This window comes from Sycon ciliatum, chromosome 7 (assembly GCF_964019385.1).
Source record: "Sycon ciliatum chromosome 7, ocSycCili1.1, whole genome shotgun sequence".
Classification (NCBI taxonomy): domain Eukaryota; kingdom Metazoa; phylum Porifera; class Calcarea; order Leucosolenida; family Sycettidae; genus Sycon; species Sycon ciliatum.
The window spans coordinates 29,569,512-29,587,976 of record NC_088649.1 but is presented as its reverse complement, the minus strand read 5'-3'; the positions used below and the strand labels follow the sequence as shown (position 1 = coordinate 29,587,976).

Here is an 18,465-nt window from a genome sequence, read left to right as displayed (position 1 = left end):
GGCTGGGGATTAGCCCCTTCCCGGATAGCCATCGGAAGTGGCCCCACTTTTGTGACTGTGGAGTATGCAAGATAAGTCACAAATGATACTACTGTCGATAGGGGTGAAACGATTAGTTCGAATATTCGAGTATTCGTTCGAAAATTTCAAACGAGCGAGTATTCGAAATTTTGCACTCGATCGTTTTTTTTTTTTTTTTTTTAGTATTGGCGTTGTATTTTTTTAAAAACTTTTGTTGTATCGCTGGTCCACTGGTATGCATGCGTTATGCATGGCTTTGAGTCAGTATTTTTTAAGACTTGGACGATGCGATCACCACGGCATGTAACGTTCTGAGGTATGAAAGTACTGATGAAAACCGTTACTTTACACTCTGTACAAGACATTGGCGACTTTTGTTCTATGTTCACAGATAATTTCTTCCGAATTGGTCGAGAACTTGCAAATCTAGTGCTTTTGAATTTTGATAAAATACTCGAAATAATCGGATACTCGATCGAATATTATGAACGAGTGATCGATTGGTCAAAATAGATACTCGTTTCACCCCTAACTGTCGATGATGAGGAGTATGAGTGTGATTTGGTTAGCTTGTGATGCAGTTTTATTATAAGCAGATCAAGACTTTACAGTGTGTTGCAAATTCCTGTAGGAGGACGAAAAGCTTCTTTCCACTCATACCCACAAAGTATTTCATACATCTACTTCGAAGTAAGTTTATATATCTCTTATACATCTAAGTTGGAAATCGATAGGCACATGAGCAAGAAATGCAACCTCTGCCTAGAAGAAAACCTGCAGATGATCACTGCAGACAATACAACACTACTGAATTGTATGAGTGAGCTTGTATGTAAATGATTCGCCATAAATTCCTACTCAAGAAGCTCAGTGCAGCCATGACATAATCACAGGTGTGCAACCACCCCAATACATCATATGCATACTATGCACACATACACATCCACACTCACACACACACACACACACACACACACACACACACACACACACACACACACACACACACACACACACACACACACACACACACACACACACACACACACACACACACACACACACACACACACACACACACACACAAACACACACACTCACACACACACACACACACTCACGAAAACGAATTGTACAAACCCGGACGCCAATATATAACAGTGCTTCTCATGCATGACACTATTGTGGACAAGTTGACTTTAACAACTAATAGTTTCACATGACGTACGTTTCGCCGTATTATTAGTGACGGCTCAGCAGGTGTGCAAAATTGAACTCGGATAATTGTATTATTATTAGAAGCTTCTCCGCGTTGGCATCAATGCAATGTAGATATACACAGCATGTATAGCTATCGCAGAAGCCGAAGCGACAACAGCCAAACAGGATATTGATGGCGATATAAAATATATGCGATAAAAAACGCGTGACGAAAATAGAATACAATTAAGGGGGCAGCCTACCCATAAATTTCATATGGCATTCAATTGACCGTAACTTTTGCGTTTCTCAATGGATTTGAGTGAAATTTTGACCACACACTCCTGCCACTATGCTGGCCCTCAGGACATGATTTACAAGTTCTTGCGCCTCACTGACAGGCTTTCCAGGCCTGAAAAACTCAAATTTCCGGCATAGTGCCACGGTGTGCGAGCCACCCAGGAGCCAAACAAATGCATTTACAATTTTTTCACATTTTCGTGCTCATTCTGTTCGTGCGGGGGACTCAAACCTAGAACAAGTCCAGGAGCAGCCATGGGTGATGGGGTAGAGCCCCTCAACGAGGCCCTGGAATCTGTCACAACGGAACGAGTGGGCGTTCTCTCACACACTCCCACAGACCCAAGTCAATTTTTGAATTTTTTTAGGTTTAGGGTGTGCTACGAGGTCGTACCTTTGATACAACATCCAGTGCTGGGACCTCCACAGCAAGCCATTTCCACAGCGCTGCACACCAAATCCAGGATACCCTCAGAAACCGGCAAAGACTACCACTCACGTTTCACTACTGCCTAGTACTGAATCCTACCTGACTTCTTGACACGACTCAAACTTGCCAAAGTCACTAAATCAATGTCAACTACAATAATCAAGCCACATATCTGCAACGTCACGAGGGTGCTGGCAAAAGTCCTGCTGCACGGCGGCGGGCTTCGCCCGCCGCCGTGCAGCCCAATACGTGGCTCAAAAACCTGATTTTTTGGACTTGGAGCAAAATTCTGCACACTTTCACGTGTTTCCATGATACGACAAGTTGCGCACGGTCTGCTCACATTCAAATACAGTGCTGCCAACAAATGACAGCGTGCAACAAAAAAATCTTTCCTTGCAAGGGCACATTTTCGGCCATAACTCTTGAACGGCCGGTCAGATCGGGACACAATTTTCAGAGAATTTGCAGCTATTCATGCTCTTTCAACTGACGTAGCACTCAATATGAATTTACAAATTCGATTTTTCAGCGAATTTTTGGGTAGTCTGCCACCTTAAAACAAGTAAACGAGCAGCTCAACCGAGTTGAATTTGCTGATCATGAACAGGGTTCATCTGTGAGCAGCAACTTATCTCTCCAGGATACGGCCGCTGAGGTAGCTCCACGCCCCGCGATTCTGGGCGATGCTCCTCACCTCCTCAAGATCTGCCGAGGTCTTGAGGGTCCTCCCAACCAGCTCGAGATCGTGTCTGAGAACGACCGGCAGAGTTGTGCGCGGCCTGCCCCTACAGGTAGGCTCAGTGGATGGCTTGAAGTAGGAGCACATTGACAGGTTCGCCGGTGCACTCTGGTCCAGCCGCAGCACGTGCCCAAACAGACGCCAGCGGGCTCCCAGGATCGAGATACAAAGTGGTGTTGAGTTTGTCCTCTTGTACAGGGTGTTATTCTTTATCTTAGCTGGGTACCGTATGCCAATAACTTCCCGCAGTTGTTGTCTGTGGAACGCATCAACTCTATGCATAGCGGTGCCAGTGAGGCCCCAAGTCCCGTTGTTGTAGCACAGGACCGGTAAGACGAATGCCTTGTATAGCCGTACTCTCAGCGATTCGTTTACAATGGAACCACGTATCCATAATGCCCAGAGCCGGTGCAGGGCAGCCGTGGCGAGTTGCATTCTCCGCGCAGTATCCTCGTGGTCACCAATGAGGGAGCCCAGCTTCCTAGGGAGGCGCTATTCCTCGCACAATAAAAAATTCCTCGCACACTCTGTCCTTGAGCCGTGTGATGTTTGTGAGTTCTGTTTTAGATTCATCGATGTTGAGGTCCCAGGCTTTGAGGCACTTTGCAATTTCGGGCAGGAGCTCTTGAATACGTTTGCAGTCAGACGATACTCCGGGAAGTCGACATCGTCGGCGTACTCTGTATCAGTTGGCAAGCCGAGAATGACATCTTGGTCGGGTCTTGCACAGCGCCTCCCGAAGCGCTGCCTCCAGGTAGATAACGAATAGGACAGGTGATAGTGAGTCACCCTGTGGTGTGCCTCGGGTGGTCTGGAACTGCTGGCTATTCCCTCCAGGTAACCAGACCTCAAGGGATGTGTCCCTGAGTCGGTAGGAGATTCTCAAGGACTTGGATTGAACCTGGTGTGTGTGACGCCCACATCTTCAATCCAAGTGGTCTCTTCGCTGCAAATTACAATAATTCTCAATCAAATTTTCGGAGCGGAGCCATCATCAGGATTGAGGAGAAAACCAAGTGAGGTGGACCTATAACAGGCAGCACAAAGTGGAACGAAACTACACTATGTGTGACTAAATTGCACCATCCTTTCGGCACAGGCACACACACACACTTGCACTTGTTGCTCACTGCCAAAACTGGTCAGGTGCGTCTCCCCAGGAGAGGGGAGAGAGAGAGACTCAAAAGGAATCTTGGAAAGATGACTCAATTGGTTATTGAACCACCCAACGGCCGATGCCCCCTGAAATCACCAAAACTCTGAGTGGACTTGAAATGATCCCACTTATGGGCTCACCACATCTCAGTAAGCGGGTGAGGACAAGGTGCAGAAAAAGGATTGACGGCATCAGGGTATCCGTCCCGGGATCCAACTGCAGTTACCCCTTTCCCCAGTGAAGGTAATACTTGCTACTAGTGTGGGTGGCTAAATCAGAGTGGATCTGATATAAGCATCACTAGCACCATTGATTACACAAAAGTTAATCCAGCCAGAAGCAGTCCATGGGTAGCAGGTATGTATACTTCAAATGGAAAGTATATGATTCCTGAAACCAACAAAGGTGGCAGATACACCAATACACCTTCAAGCAGCCGAGCCTGTTGGCAAGAGACCCAACGCAATCAGGCATAAGTGTACCCGCCAACCGAACTAGCTGGGACACACACACACACACACACGCACATACCCATGCGCATGCCAAAACACTGAGATACACACTCATCTTCACACTCGCACCAACACTCACATAAGCTCATACTCCAAATCACACCCACACCCACACACGTGTAACCAAAGACACACACCACAAAATGTATAAAATTAATACCAATTTGCCTGAAAACAAGGTGTGAATAGTGGTCGGACTACGACAAAAAATGGAGAGATGAGATTCAGTCGTCAAATTGCACTTAGGTGACAACATTGTGCTGAACTACATGTATTATAACAATGGCGTGAACAAGCACACATGACAGCAGGACAGGACAGTGGCAACAGAAAAAACGATCACCATCCAAATTTTCACATTGTCAATTGTCAAGCAACACCCAGCCACGATCACGGTTCACCTTAGGATGGCGTCTGGAGATGGGGATTGCCTCCCTTACCCGGCGGTTCACGTGTCACACTTCTGTTGCGTGTATGGATGGTGATGTGAAGGGAATGAGTGGCGCTGTGGATGGATGTTGTAGTGGTTGGTGCAATGCGTAGTGCTCTCCCAGGGCTTCTGTGGTGCACAGACTCTTGTTTATCTGTAATGTTCCTGGACTCGCTCCCTGACACATCGCTCCGTCTCTCCCAAATACTCCTCTCCACAAACGGAACAAAACATTGAATAGACCACATTCTGCGACATACACTGACCGGCACTCATATCAACATCACATGCACAGCATTCCATTGCCCCCCCCCCCTCTTCTCTTCGCCTTCCTTCTGTACACTTCTCAGGGGCACTCTGGACTGGCAAACGAGGAAGACACCAACATGTCTATCAGGGACTGACCAGACTGAAAGACAACACGGACATTCTTGCTGTACGAGCGAACTGTAAGACGAACGTCACGGGCTAGGCGATCTGATGAATGAGAGTTTGAGAATGGATGTATAATGTATTCTTTGTGTGGTTGGTGGCTTGTCTTGGTACGGATGCTCAGCTTGTCACTGCTTGTATTTCTGGTTGTGGATAGGCTTTCTCTTGCAGTAGCTTAGCGATCTTCTCTTCTCCCCTACTTCGGCCCTGTTCTGTCGATGCGTTGTTGTAGGCTCTCCGAAATTGTTCCCAGGCTACAGACTTCTTGACATCCATTGGCAATGACGACATATAGGACAAATGAACACCACTGTGACTTGGCTCGGTCTGGAGAACATCACTCTGGACACGGTCAGGATGTCGGTTGTTCAAGAAGGACACAAACTCCACTAACTTCCGACGACCATGCAACCAAACCAAGATACAATCATCAATGTTTCGACGGTACAGACACGGTTTCCATGGGAACAATGCCGGCGCCTCTTCCTCCAACTTTGACATAAATTTATCGCTCAAGGAGGGGCAAGGTGATTCCCCATAGCCAAACCTTTACACCGCCTGAACATACTGCTGTTGAACTCAATGTAACTGTACTCCAGAACGAATGTTAGCAACTCACGAACATCAGACAATGACATGTGATACATGTCTACTTCGTCTCGATGCAGCTCCTCAAGTAGATTCATCGCAGCAGCGTCCATACTCTCGGGGACAGGGATGCTGGAGTACAGACACACGACATCCAGCGACGCAACAATACAGTCGGACGGAAGACTACCAAGGGTTCTCAACTCCTGGAGACATTCCTCCGTGTTTGGCAAATGGGCCAGGACAAATCGAAACAGCTGGTTGAGTATTCTCTCCAACAGCAAGGAGATATTACTTGTCGACGAGCCGCATGTGGATACGACGGGTCATAAAGGAACCGTGGAATTGACTTTTTCGTGAGATGCGTGGAAGTATAGACTTGTTGAATGCAGGCGCTAGTTTGTCAACAGTGATGTCATCAACGGTAGTGTGCTTCTGTCTGTCAAGATCGCTGACGGCTATGTCGCACTTCTCATAGTTCTCAGGACATTCCAATATTTCACTGGCTTTCTGGACGCAGTTACCACGTGACATCACAACAAAGCCTTTGCTCTTATCGGACAGCTTGTTGTGACGAAGGTCAGCGATGTCGTTCTTCTCATTACGGGAGAGGGCCCTTCCATCTTCAATCGCTTTTATTGACTCTTTCTCTCTCTTGTATAATTTGACGATATTGCCCTTCAGTCTGCGTAACTCAATATCATCATCTGCAGGCATCAGCGGTGGTTGTTTATCGATAGTTGCGATCTTCTTCAGCTTCTGGTCTTTGTCCAAATGTCTCACTGGACGCCAGTCCTGGCAATACGTGAGCAGACTCTCCCTTGATGACAATATCAAAGGTGATAACGATAATAGGAGGACAACTGTGCCAGTTGTAGTGGATACTGTTACACTGTCCATGGCTATTAAGTAGTTTCTTGCAACTTCTGATGATATTTGTGTCCCATACATGCACAGATATCTTAACAACGCAGTTTCACACAACTATCGCTTGTGCGCTTTCAAATTCCCTACGGATTTTTCACAAGGCCATATCTTAGGCGGAGGTCATGTCAAGAATTATATCGCTTCAAGTAAGTATCCACTTTATACCACATCACACATTCCAGGGCTTACCGCTGAACTTTACACATTCCAGGGCTTACCGTTGAACTTTACACATTCCAGGGCTTACCGTTGAACTTTACACATTCCAGGGCTTACCGTTGAACTTTACACATTCCAGGGCTTACCGTTGAACTTTACACATTCCCTACATGCACACTTATCGGTCTCTTTTCAGCAAACAGAATCTACTGAAAACAGCGTGTTCTTGTTTTGAAAGTACGACCAATTATTCATTCTGAAGCTATGCAAAAGACAATACTTAGCGTCTGGTGTTAGCCAGGGTTCATACAGATATCGGTGTGATGGCGTGTGTTTCTGGCTTTGGGCATGCCAACCAGAACAAGAACAACCCATCCTCTGCCGACCAAACTGAGGTAGCGGAGAGTTCCAGCTTGCAGGTAATCGCTCCCAGTCCCCAATGTCCGCCACCCCTCCGCCTAGAGGCACTGGGGCGGGCAATGGCGACGAGGCCTGCATTGTTGCCTCTGACGATGCGGATTGGATACCCTGCGCTCCTCGTCGTCGCCGAAACAGCCATGGTCATGTAACCATGGAGGAAAAAACCAAGGCCGATGAGACATGGCCCTCCCCTCAGAGGAAACACCCGAAATACTGAGTCCAGATAAGTTTCAACCGCAATAACCAAAAAAACATACTCGGAGTACAACTTCCAAAGCAAAATACCAATGTCAGTGAATTTGAACTTTCTGAGTACAGTCGAATGTCACTTATCCGACCACTTTGGGAATAAGGCATGTTGGATAACTGGATATGTTGGATAACTGATATCATTTTTTATGTGCATATATGGCTGGATTTCACTGATTTATGTACACCGTTGAATACCCAAATATATGTATAGGATATACCCTGAGCTGGAGTGTATATGGAAAATATACACCAAATACAAACCGAGGCCGCAGGCCGAGGTTTGTATGATGGTGTGTATTTTCCATATACACTCCAGCGAAGGGTATATCCGACTTATACCTACTTCAATATACACCCCATTCATCACACACTGCTATACTAACCTTTTTAGTATAGCATTTGTACTATAGTGTACATAGGATGTTGCCTATTTTGGGTACAATATTGTAAGAACAACAGGGTTCAGCATCTGCAGCACAGTGGCTGGGTGGTATAAGGGGTTGCTTGAGATGCATACTTTTTTGGGTTCGAATCCCGCTTGTTCTCTTCCTTTGTCTTCTTTCTTTCAATTTTCTTTTTGAAGTGGAGAGAAAATTTCTAAGTCCCTCTTTTTTGAATCCTAAAAAGGAGTATATATTAACAGTATTTAGTTCTCTGTAGTGGTGTATATTAACCGTATTTATTTCATTCTTGAGCAAATAAATTGAATATACACTGGCCGAGGATCTGTGTGATGAATGGGGATGTATATGAAGGTAGGTATAATCATGCATATTCATGAATTGCTCCATGTACACGTACATGTTAGCATACTTGACCACATCTTCGTCCTTCCGCTCACACCTCCAGTAACTGATGTCTCTGGGCCCGTCTTTATCTTTCACGTGGGCATATCCACGAAAGACTACTTTCTCTCGTCCTCGCTGCGTTTCCGTAACGTAATCTGGTAAAACATGCATGGTATAGTGATCTCACCACGACACTCAGCCCTCAGTCTATCTGGAGACACACCAGCTATCGCCCGACAGCCAGTTTGCTTATCGCACGCAACATTCGACTGAGGATGCACTTGTGTTAGCTGTTAATCGATGGTCCACCGCTAGATGCAAACGAGAGCTCACTGGTACAATGTTCGTTGATATGTCGTAAACTTTCGACCGTGTTAAGCATGAACGTCTAGTTACAGTTTTGTTTTCCCTTGGTATAGCTGGAACTGCATTAGAATGGTTCACTGACTATCTCTCAGGGCGTTTCCAGAGTGTCAAAGTTCTTGACTCTGTTAGTGAAGCTGTCAGTTGCTCCCGTGGTGTTCCACAAGGTAGCGTCCTTGGGCCACTGCTTTTTGTGCTCTACACTAGTGAACTCCACACCATACTGCCACCGTCTGTACAGCACCAAGAATTTGCAGATGACATTGTCATCGACTGCTCCCATTCTGATCCTGCTGTAGTGTGCAGAACCCTCACGCAAGCCATGACAAACCTTGCTACCTGGCTGGAGGACATTGGCCTGCTCCTCAATACTTCCAAGACACAGTTGCTCTCCAGCCGGCCACGAGGCGCGGCTGCAATACAACCGGCGGTCTTCTGCATTAGCGAGAAACTTTGTGTGACCCCTACAGCCCAGTACCTTGGTTTAATCCTGGATAATGATTTATCCTGGGCTCCACATGTGGAGTATATTGGTCGCAAGACAGCGCGAACAATAGATGACTTGCACAAGGATTGTCTGGGTTCGAGACGGGGCAAGTGGACCTTCTGACTCTGACTTCCCCACCTTTTGAGTTCGTGACTTTCGAAGTTTCGCTTTTTGCCTGAAGAACACTGAGCTAGTTTTTTTGGCTAGAGAGTAGAGTTGTTTTGATTCGGCTTGTATCGTCATGCCAAAGCGCTGCTACGCTCCTGAATGCACTAGCAGACGAGAGATGGAACTGAGGCTCCCATTCCATACGTTCCTTTCCGAGCCGGCCGGCCGGGAGGCAGAAAAATGAGGGAATATTTTTAGTATCATTGGTGTAGGCTGCAACAAGCACGTCGTGGTCCTGAAGTGTGACTACTTTCCCGCAGTGGAAGCAAAGTCAAGCACAACGAAAGTTTGTGGACGTCTGAGAAAGAACTCGATTCCCTTCGATTCGGCTGTACTAGATCCAGAGCGACTCTCTCCTGAGGACAGACTGCGGAGAGGCCAGGAACCTGCCGAGTCACGAGTGGAAGCCCAAACCACGAAAATGAGGGGTGGAAGGACTGAGTGTGAGAGCCAGATGGCCTTTAGTAGTACTTCAAGTAGTATCTGAGTTGAAGGAGAGAACAAGTGTGCTGGAGAAACGCTGCGAAGTCCTCAGGCCTAATGTGTACTAGCTACTGTTGAAGTCTCACTTGTTCCGATATGAACACTTCATCAGCCCTGACTCTGAGCAGCTGTATCTAGACTTGGATTTAGGCCAGAGACATAGCATTGTAAACCTTACTGAAGCCATATGTATCCAATGCCTGGCTCTAGTGAGAAAGCAGTTTGGCGCAGGCTCGCAAACTATGATTGAATCAGGGAGTGGTGGAGAGTTACATTATACCTCCCCATGATTAGCTGGTAATGACGATGATGCGGCTCCAACTGGGTCTCAGTCTCAGAAAGGATTTGTTGGAGCATCATCAAACAGTGCATTCGCCTTCATCATACACTGGCTCCATTGCCTACAGTAATTCACATTTTGACGGGGCGCGCTGGGACGATACGGAAGGAGCGGCGGGAACCATTGGAGTGCTCATGATGCTGGTTAGCGGAGACGGATGTGAGTGTCAGGAACGGGAACGCAACCGCACTACTGTACAGATCAGGAAGCGATGGAAGAGTTGAATCTGTTCAGCCTTCCATGCCGTGTACAGGGACACAAGCGTAAAAATGGCTACATTCCGAATGTGAACTGGCGATGGCATTGTGTGGCGACGAACACAACTGCAACTGTTCAAATTTCAGCATTTCGAACATTATGCTTCTCATAATAACTCACCGAATGGCTCACATGACGGAGTTGGACATTACTAGGCTAGGATTATCATTTGCTGTATTTATGGATAGTCCTTCAGTTTTCAGGTGAAGTGCTTTATCTTTTCCTGTCGTTCCTTTAGCATGGCACAATGTCCTTGGCTGCTTCCTTGTCTTCATAACAAATTGGTATAATTAGCATGATTCTGCTTTTTTGAGAAGAAATAAAACTTTCCTTTCGGAAAGGAAGCCCAGAAACGTCAACCCCCATGGACTTTATGACTCTCGTCCATCGACGTTAAACGTCGCAATAACTGCTGCATGTATGTTGTGCTGTGCGAACCGTACAAGATTTTACAGCTCACCCACGCCTTCCCAACAGGCTCCTATATCCTGTACCGTTAGCGTTACATTGAATATGAACTAGGCTAGCACAGTTATCCTTCGTTCTTTTGATGGCGGCGGGTAGCATGGAACTTGACGTGTTCTTGGGATCCTCGTGCCACACTTGCTGTTCCCGGATGCCATATTATTGGGTGCATCGAGGTTGCTTCTATGCTCACTGTTGTTTAGTAACACAATTGTTTTATCTATTTCACCGAAGAATAAGGCAAGAGTATTTTGGGTTGATTTGGACGCCTGGCTTCTCTTCACATAATAATACAGTCATGTACATGTACATGTACTTCCACTCAGGGAGTAGTACAATACCTGCTTCCACTAACCCTACAAGTGCACATGCATGACTCATGAGCTGCTGAAGACAGTGACGGTACTGATCATGTACATGTACATGCCGTGCACCGTTCATTCATGCTGACAAAAAAAGTACACTACACTAGTCTACAGACGGTGTACACTGGTGTAGGGTGCCCGCAGTGTAGCCTGGGTGCACAGGGTGCACTTGCCCCGTCTCACTCGCGGCTCTGATCTTTGTGCAAGTCATCTATTGGTCAGCTCTGGAGGCATGTACGAGGACTGAGTTTGCTTGCCAAGCGAACGTGGTTCCTGAGCATGATCCTTTCCCAGTGTTATGGTTCAAACAGTTTCTTTCCAGGACTTAGCACCCACTTGTCAGCTTGAAAAGATGTTCAAGGCTGGCATCCATGCCACCTTGCAACAGCGGCTCTTGACTCCAACTTCCCCGCTGCTCTCTCTGCTCAGCATTGTTAGTCTACCACATACATATACACACAAAATTGTCGTATTTGTTCATCGATGAATTAACTCCTCCTGCAACAATTATTCACTCAAACGGCCCCAGAGACTGTTCCGGAGGATCAGCGCACCACACGGGGACAAGTGTCGAACTTGCTTCAAGTTACCTTTCTTTGTGGGCCTGCGGGGCAATCGACCATGATGTTTCGGAGAAGCATTCTCTGGAATGCTCTCCCCTCTGATTTTAGAGTGATACGTGTCCCTGGTCCATTCCGAAAAGCTCTTTCTGCCATTGATATACTTACTTTGTGAATATCCTCGTTATACTTTTATTATGAAGTGTGTTGCTCCAATGAGGAGCACAAGCTTCTTGCCGAACTTGACACTTGACTGACTCGCGACTGCCATCCGGAGCAAACGAGGAGCACGTCGCACCTTCCGCTCGGCAAACCTGAAAGAAAGCACCACCCCCTGCTCAATACACAGTGTTTCGGGGAATTCACCCCTCATCAGTTGAGCTTGAGTAGGCTGAGGAAGATTGTGCCTGAAAAGCACCACTTATATACTGCTCTCCAGGGCAAACCATCACCATGGACACAAACTTACAGAGACGCTTTGTCAAGTGTCAAGTTCGGCAAGAAGCGCGTGCTCCTCGTTGGAGCAACCAACTTCATGACTATTACCGCTTAAGTCGCAACTTCTAAGTTCGTATACTTTTATTATCTGCCATAAATTCCAACCTTCTCATCTATCAATCATTTGTGCATGCATGTCTATAAAATCAACCACGTATTCCTGACTCCATGAAATTGTCTTTCTATTCTTTGACTCCATGAAATTATTGTCTGTCTATTTTTGACTCCATGAAATTATCTTCATTATATTTTTTTCCTTTTCTTCTTTTGGTCCTTTCTGTCTTATATTATTATCATTTCTTGTTTTCCCTTGCATATCATCCCTTCATCATTCTGTGAGAACCTGTTCTATGGGCAGGTGAGAAGGCATCTATGCCTGTTCATTTGATGAAGTAAAATAAACAACAACAAGGAGGGTCGCAGTGGAACGTACGCAGACCGTGCCAGTACTACCGGTAGTACTGCAGCTACAGATTAAAGCACAGACCTGCCGCGTATGGACTCAGCTGCGAGCCTGGTGGCTCAACCCGAACACAGTTTTGAACGTGAAACATCACCAACTGGTAGTAAAAACGAAGAGTCCGCAGGTACATGCAGTACGAACCTGCCGCGTATGGACTCAGCTTCGAGCCTGGCGGTTCAACTGAACGACAGTTTTGAACATGAAAAATCAACTGGCAGCAATAAAGAAGAGTCAAGCAAGGACTCCCGAGCCAACAGCACGTCGACGAAAGACGACCACTTGCCCAGCCCCGCGTCACCAAGCAGCAGCCTGCTGGCCACTGCGACCAGCACGCCTCGTGATCACAAGGGAGATGCAGGCACGAGCGACAGCGACGACACGAGTGACATCATGTACAGTGATGATGATGACGAACGCAGCCTCGCGTTACTTCAACAAGTCACAGTAGACAAGGGAGACTGGAAAACACACAGCAAGCGCCGCCGCAAGCACAATCAGTTGGAACAGACACCGCCCAATGCGATCCCGTCGCATCGCTCCAAGGCCAAGAAGAGGAAGCCCGCAGCATAACGCGAATTCCATAAGGAACAGCAAAAAAAAAAACAGAACAAAAAAACAAAAAATAAGAATTTAAAAGAGAACAAAAAAAGTACCAATGTCAGTGAATTTGAACTTTCTCAGCACCAATGTGCATTGCTTATTCAACAAAATGGACGAGTTACTTACCTTTACTCGTTCGTGCTCTGAATCTCAGAACGAACTATCAGTCATTGCAGTCCAGGAAACCTGGGCTGACACATCAGACCCTGACAGTCTCAATGCAATCCCAGGCTACAAGCTGACCAGAGCTGACAGACAGGACTTTAGTGGTGGTGTTGCCTTGTACACAGCGGAACGTTTCAACACAATGGTAGTGACAATACCAATGACAGCAGCAGAATGCGTATGGACGAGAATTTCCACCGAGAACCTTTCCCTCGTTGTTGCAAACATTTACCGACCACCCCGTAGCAATGGCACCCTCTTCTGTGCCGAACTGGAAAGAAGCAAAAACCGCTAGAGCCGAAGGTGACAACCTCCTACTACTTGGAGACTTCAATGCCAAGAACAGTGCGTGGCTCACCACAGACAGAACAGATCGCCTTGGGGACGACATACAAACTCTTCTACACACATACGGTCTCACACAACATGTCAAATTCCCTACTTACATCCACCGACAAAGACCTCTCTCATGTCTAGACCTTGTTATCTCCTCATTCCACAGTAATAATGTTCATATCCAATCACTTCCACCGTTTGGCGCATCCGATCACACTACTATCAGTGGCCACATCAGTAATCAACTGCCTCCCCCATAATTAACAACCCCCCTCCACGATCCAGAAGCACCACATTCTGGTCATGGACAGACAGCACTATCCACCTTCTTCGAGAAGCCCTTTCACGCACAAATCTCAACCACCATCCAAACGAACACGACCCATGCCCAGCTGACACCTTCTGGCGATCCTCACGCGACAAAGTCCTGAGCATCGCCCAAGAACACTGCCAAGTTACTCGCACTCACCCCCCTTGGGACAGGAAGAACATGCCAGCACGACCATGGATATCAAAGGGTCTCTTGAAAGAGATCAAGGATAAGCACAGAAAACACAGAATATACCTTCACTCACGCTCGCCCGACGACTGGAACACGTTCACTGCCCAAAGAAACCGTGTCACCAACCTCCTGCGTCGTGCAAAATCGGATTTCGTAAACAACTCAACAGCCTCCTCTACTTCCCTACTCCGCCTCATGAAGCACTTTACTACAGCTACAAAACAACGCATACCCAAACTCGTCAGCCAAGCAACTCCTGCAACGACACCAGCACAAAAAGCCGCTGCTCTCAACGACTTCTTCATTTCACAGAACAAGCTGTCTGTGGCCAATGCGGATGAGCAAACTCCAGCCATCAACACCACCCCTGACATCCTCAGTCCCCTTCAAGGAATCTCGACTTCCCAAGCTGAGGTCGAAAAACTCCTCCGCGGAGTTGATACCAACAAAAGCCCAGGGTTCAAATCTATTCCAAACCGCCTACTCAAAGAAGCGGCTAAGGAACTTGCACCGTCGTTATCGTCCCTCTTTAATCTATCGTTCCAAACCGGAGAAATCGAACAGGAGTGGAAAGATGCCACCATTACTCCAGTACCCAAGCCTGGTGACCTAACCCAACCAACCAACTACAGACCCATCTCTCTCTTGAGCACTATATCAAAAATTCAAGCACAAATTGCACATCAACTCCTCTACAAGCACATCACACCCCACCTACCCAACCAGCAGTCCGGATTCCGTGAGAAAGACGGCACTGAGCAGCAGCTTGCCCGTCTCGTCCATACCCTCTTCACTGCGAGAGACGACGGGAAACACGTCAATGCCTGCTTTTTTGATCTAAGAAAGGCCTTCAAACGTGTGTGGCATGCAGGCCTTCTAGCAAAACTCTCCCACCATGGTGTCCAGGGCAAAGACCTGGAGTGGTTCCGACGGTACCTGTTGGGGCGTCGGCAGAGGGTCCAGGTGGATGGCGACCTATCGCCTTTCCTCGAGATCCCTGCCGGCGTCCCTCAGGGATCTGTTCTTGGGCCGCTTCCTCGTCTACACCATAGACCTTCCACATGTATGTGAGACTCCCGGCACCACTTGTAGCCAATTTGCAGATGACACCGCTCTGATTTCCATAGCGAGAACTCTTCAAGACTGCACCCGAAACCTACAACAGAGTGTCACAGCAGCTGGAGACTGGCTTCAAACATGGCACCTGCTGGTTAACACAAAGAAAGCAGTCATCCTCCCATTCCACCACAATAACCGCCCCCCTGAACAGCTACCCCAGATCACCCTCAAGAATAATCTGCTTACCGTAGCACAAAAACACAAACACCTCGGAATAATCTTTCAGCATGACCTCCGCTGGACGGAGCATGTTGAATACATAGGCAAAAAATCACTCAAGTCTTTCAATATTCTATTTAGACTAAGGTCTCCCTTGCCGATATCTGTGCGCATACACTCTACCATAATGATGATGACGTCGATGTCCCTTGGTTACCTGAGTCAGCGTTTCGACGTTTGATGTTGATGGTTACGAGTGGTGTCGAGTTTTCGTTCGGTGACGTGATGTACAAGCAAACGGACGGGGTGGCAATGGGGTCGCCGCTGGGTCCGGCACTAGCCAACGTCTTCGTTGGATATTGCGAGTCGAGAATGGATAAAGTAAAGTGGCCTCAGTTGTACGTTCGATTTGTGGACGACTCATTTACCTATTTCGAATCAAGACGTGACAGTGAAGCCTTTCTAACTGAATTGAATGATGTCCATCCTGCGCTGCGCTTCACGTGTGAACACGAAGAATCCAGAAAATTGTCATGTTTGGATGTCTTAGTCGAAAGGGCGTGTGATGGTGTTGTCACATCGGTTTATCGTAAGCCTACGTTTACAGGACAATATATAATGTATGACTCAAATTGCTCGGCCCAGTACAAGATCAATTTAGTCAGGAACTTGGTGGATAGGGCAAGACGCATTTGCTCTGACAGTAAATTACAACCTGAACTCGATTTCCTGCGCTCAGTTTTCCTGAAAAATGGATATCCATCATCACTCTTAGCAAAACTGCTTACGAGCAAAGAGCCGCGGAAGGAACAAAAAATCGGGCCAACACCGTGTCGGGTGTTCTTATGCCTGCCTTGGAAAGGTTCTGAATCAACAAAAGTCAGTCGTGCAGTGAAATCGATCGTGCAAAAGACATACTATGCAGTGAATGTAGTTACTGTCTTTACAACGGTGCGTTCGTTCACAGTGTTGAAGGACGTCCTGCGAACCCACCATTTGAGCCATCTCATTTATCAATTTGAATGCCGACAATGTGGTAGTCGGTATGTTGGCAGGACGCTTCAACACTTGTCCGAACGCATCAAGCAGCATGTGCCATTATCATTGTTGTCCCAGGCTGCCAGATTAAGCAGGCCGAAGCGTGGGAGACCACGGAAACATCCGCTGCCTATTTCTACACCTAGCATGGCTCACAATTCGGAAACAGAAACAACGACTACTTCCATGGAGAACGAGCAGACTAATCTGGTCCCCCCCCCCCCCTCGGAAACCGGACCACGGCAAGGGAGGCCGCCGGACGGTCGCTCCTCGACAAACCATGTTGCTACAACGGTGAGAGCGGAAGGGGAACAACTTGAAAACAGAGCAGAACCGAGGAGAAGCAAGAGACTAGCAGAGGCACGACTGAGACAAGTGGAGAACACAAGGCAAGGAGACGCAGGAGGAAGCACAGGCACGCCACAGAACGAATCAAGGAGAGGGAAGCGGTGTCGCGAGGAGATGGAGACTGATGACGACGAATACGAGTGCGATGGGATGGACGGCGGCATTGGAAGGGAGGTGGAGGATGAGAGTAGTGATGAGGAGGAGTTTGATGTTGACAAGAGGAAGTCTGCAGTGTACAAGCATTTGGTGTCCAGTCCAGAATGTCGTAAGGTGTTTGACCATTCCTGGTTAAGTGTTATTCGTTGCGCACGTTTCTTCAAGCAAATGCAGGTGTTGGAAGCTGTGTATATTCGTACTCGTGACCATGTGCTATGTAAACAGAAAGAAAACGTTGTATCACTCACACTCTTCAAGTAATACACACGCACCATTACATTCATTCACACAGTATCACATTCATCTGCCACTACCTTTCTCACATACACTATATTGACACATTGCAAAGGTGCAAACTTCGCTTTTTGTACTTGTTAGCTGCTGTATATCTACCTGAAACCATATTAGCTACATGTATATAAGTGTGTGTTTTAGTTATTACATTTTTATGTGACGGCGTTCCACTGATGACAGTCACAAGAAATTGTTATGGAACTTGACTTTCTTCATTTTTGCTGTTGTTACGAGTGCACAATTTATCTTATTTTTTGCCATATTACCTTAGTGCTATGATTATCATTTCATAGGTGTTGTTTCTTCACACTCCATTTCTCTTTATTAGTATCTTTCTGGATTGTTTTTCATTAGTACAACGTAGCTTCCTGAGGAGTGTTGTGCGAAAACTAGTTCGAAGTAAGATTTTTTTGTTCATCATTTATTCCATATCACATTTTTTCTTTCTTCCATGTTCTTCACTGCCTTCGTATCTACTCGTTTTTTGAATACAAGAAAAGCCTTTGTGAAATGTCGGTTCAGCTCTTTCTGTTCATCGCAATTCTAAAATAATAATAATAATAATAATAATAAGAGCTTTCTTCTCGCCGTGACCACGATTTATCTTTTTTTTTTTCTCCTTTCTTTCTTTTTTCTTTCTTTTTATTTATATTTCTTTTGCTGAGAGCTTTCCTTTCCCATATTTTCTTTTCACCTTTGTCAATTTTCGACGTTTTCCCATGCCTGGGTTCCTTGGACCTCATTTGCTTCCTTGTCATTGGACATGTCAGTCCGTTTGGTGTTCGAATTCAAATAAAAAAAACAACCAAAGAAGCAAAGAACCAATGATGTTATTTCCTAGTTTTTGGAAGACCGTAAAGTCTTAGGCGGACAAAACCTCTCCCCGTCTTGCCTTGCACTTGGTGAGAGTCGATTCGGTTCATTAGCAGATGACACCCATA

General features: G+C 46.6%; 1 protein-coding gene across 1 annotated transcript; it reads left to right on the top strand.

Moving 5' to 3' along the window:
• Positions 1-12,840: 12,840 nt before the first annotated feature.
• On the top strand, positions 12,841-13,377 carry LOC135821811 (uncharacterized). Its single transcript, XM_065334807.1, has one exon. The coding sequence runs from the start codon at positions 12,841-12,843 to the stop codon at positions 13,375-13,377; it is 537 nt and encodes a 178-aa protein (XP_065190879.1).
• Positions 13,378-18,465: the final 5,088 nt, after the last annotated feature.

Bases quoted from the DNA above. Each gene is read 5' to 3' on its own strand.
- LOC135821811 (XM_065334807.1), top strand. From the start codon at position 12,841: ATGGACTCAGCTGCGAGCCTGGTGGCTCAACCCGAACACAGTTTTGAA.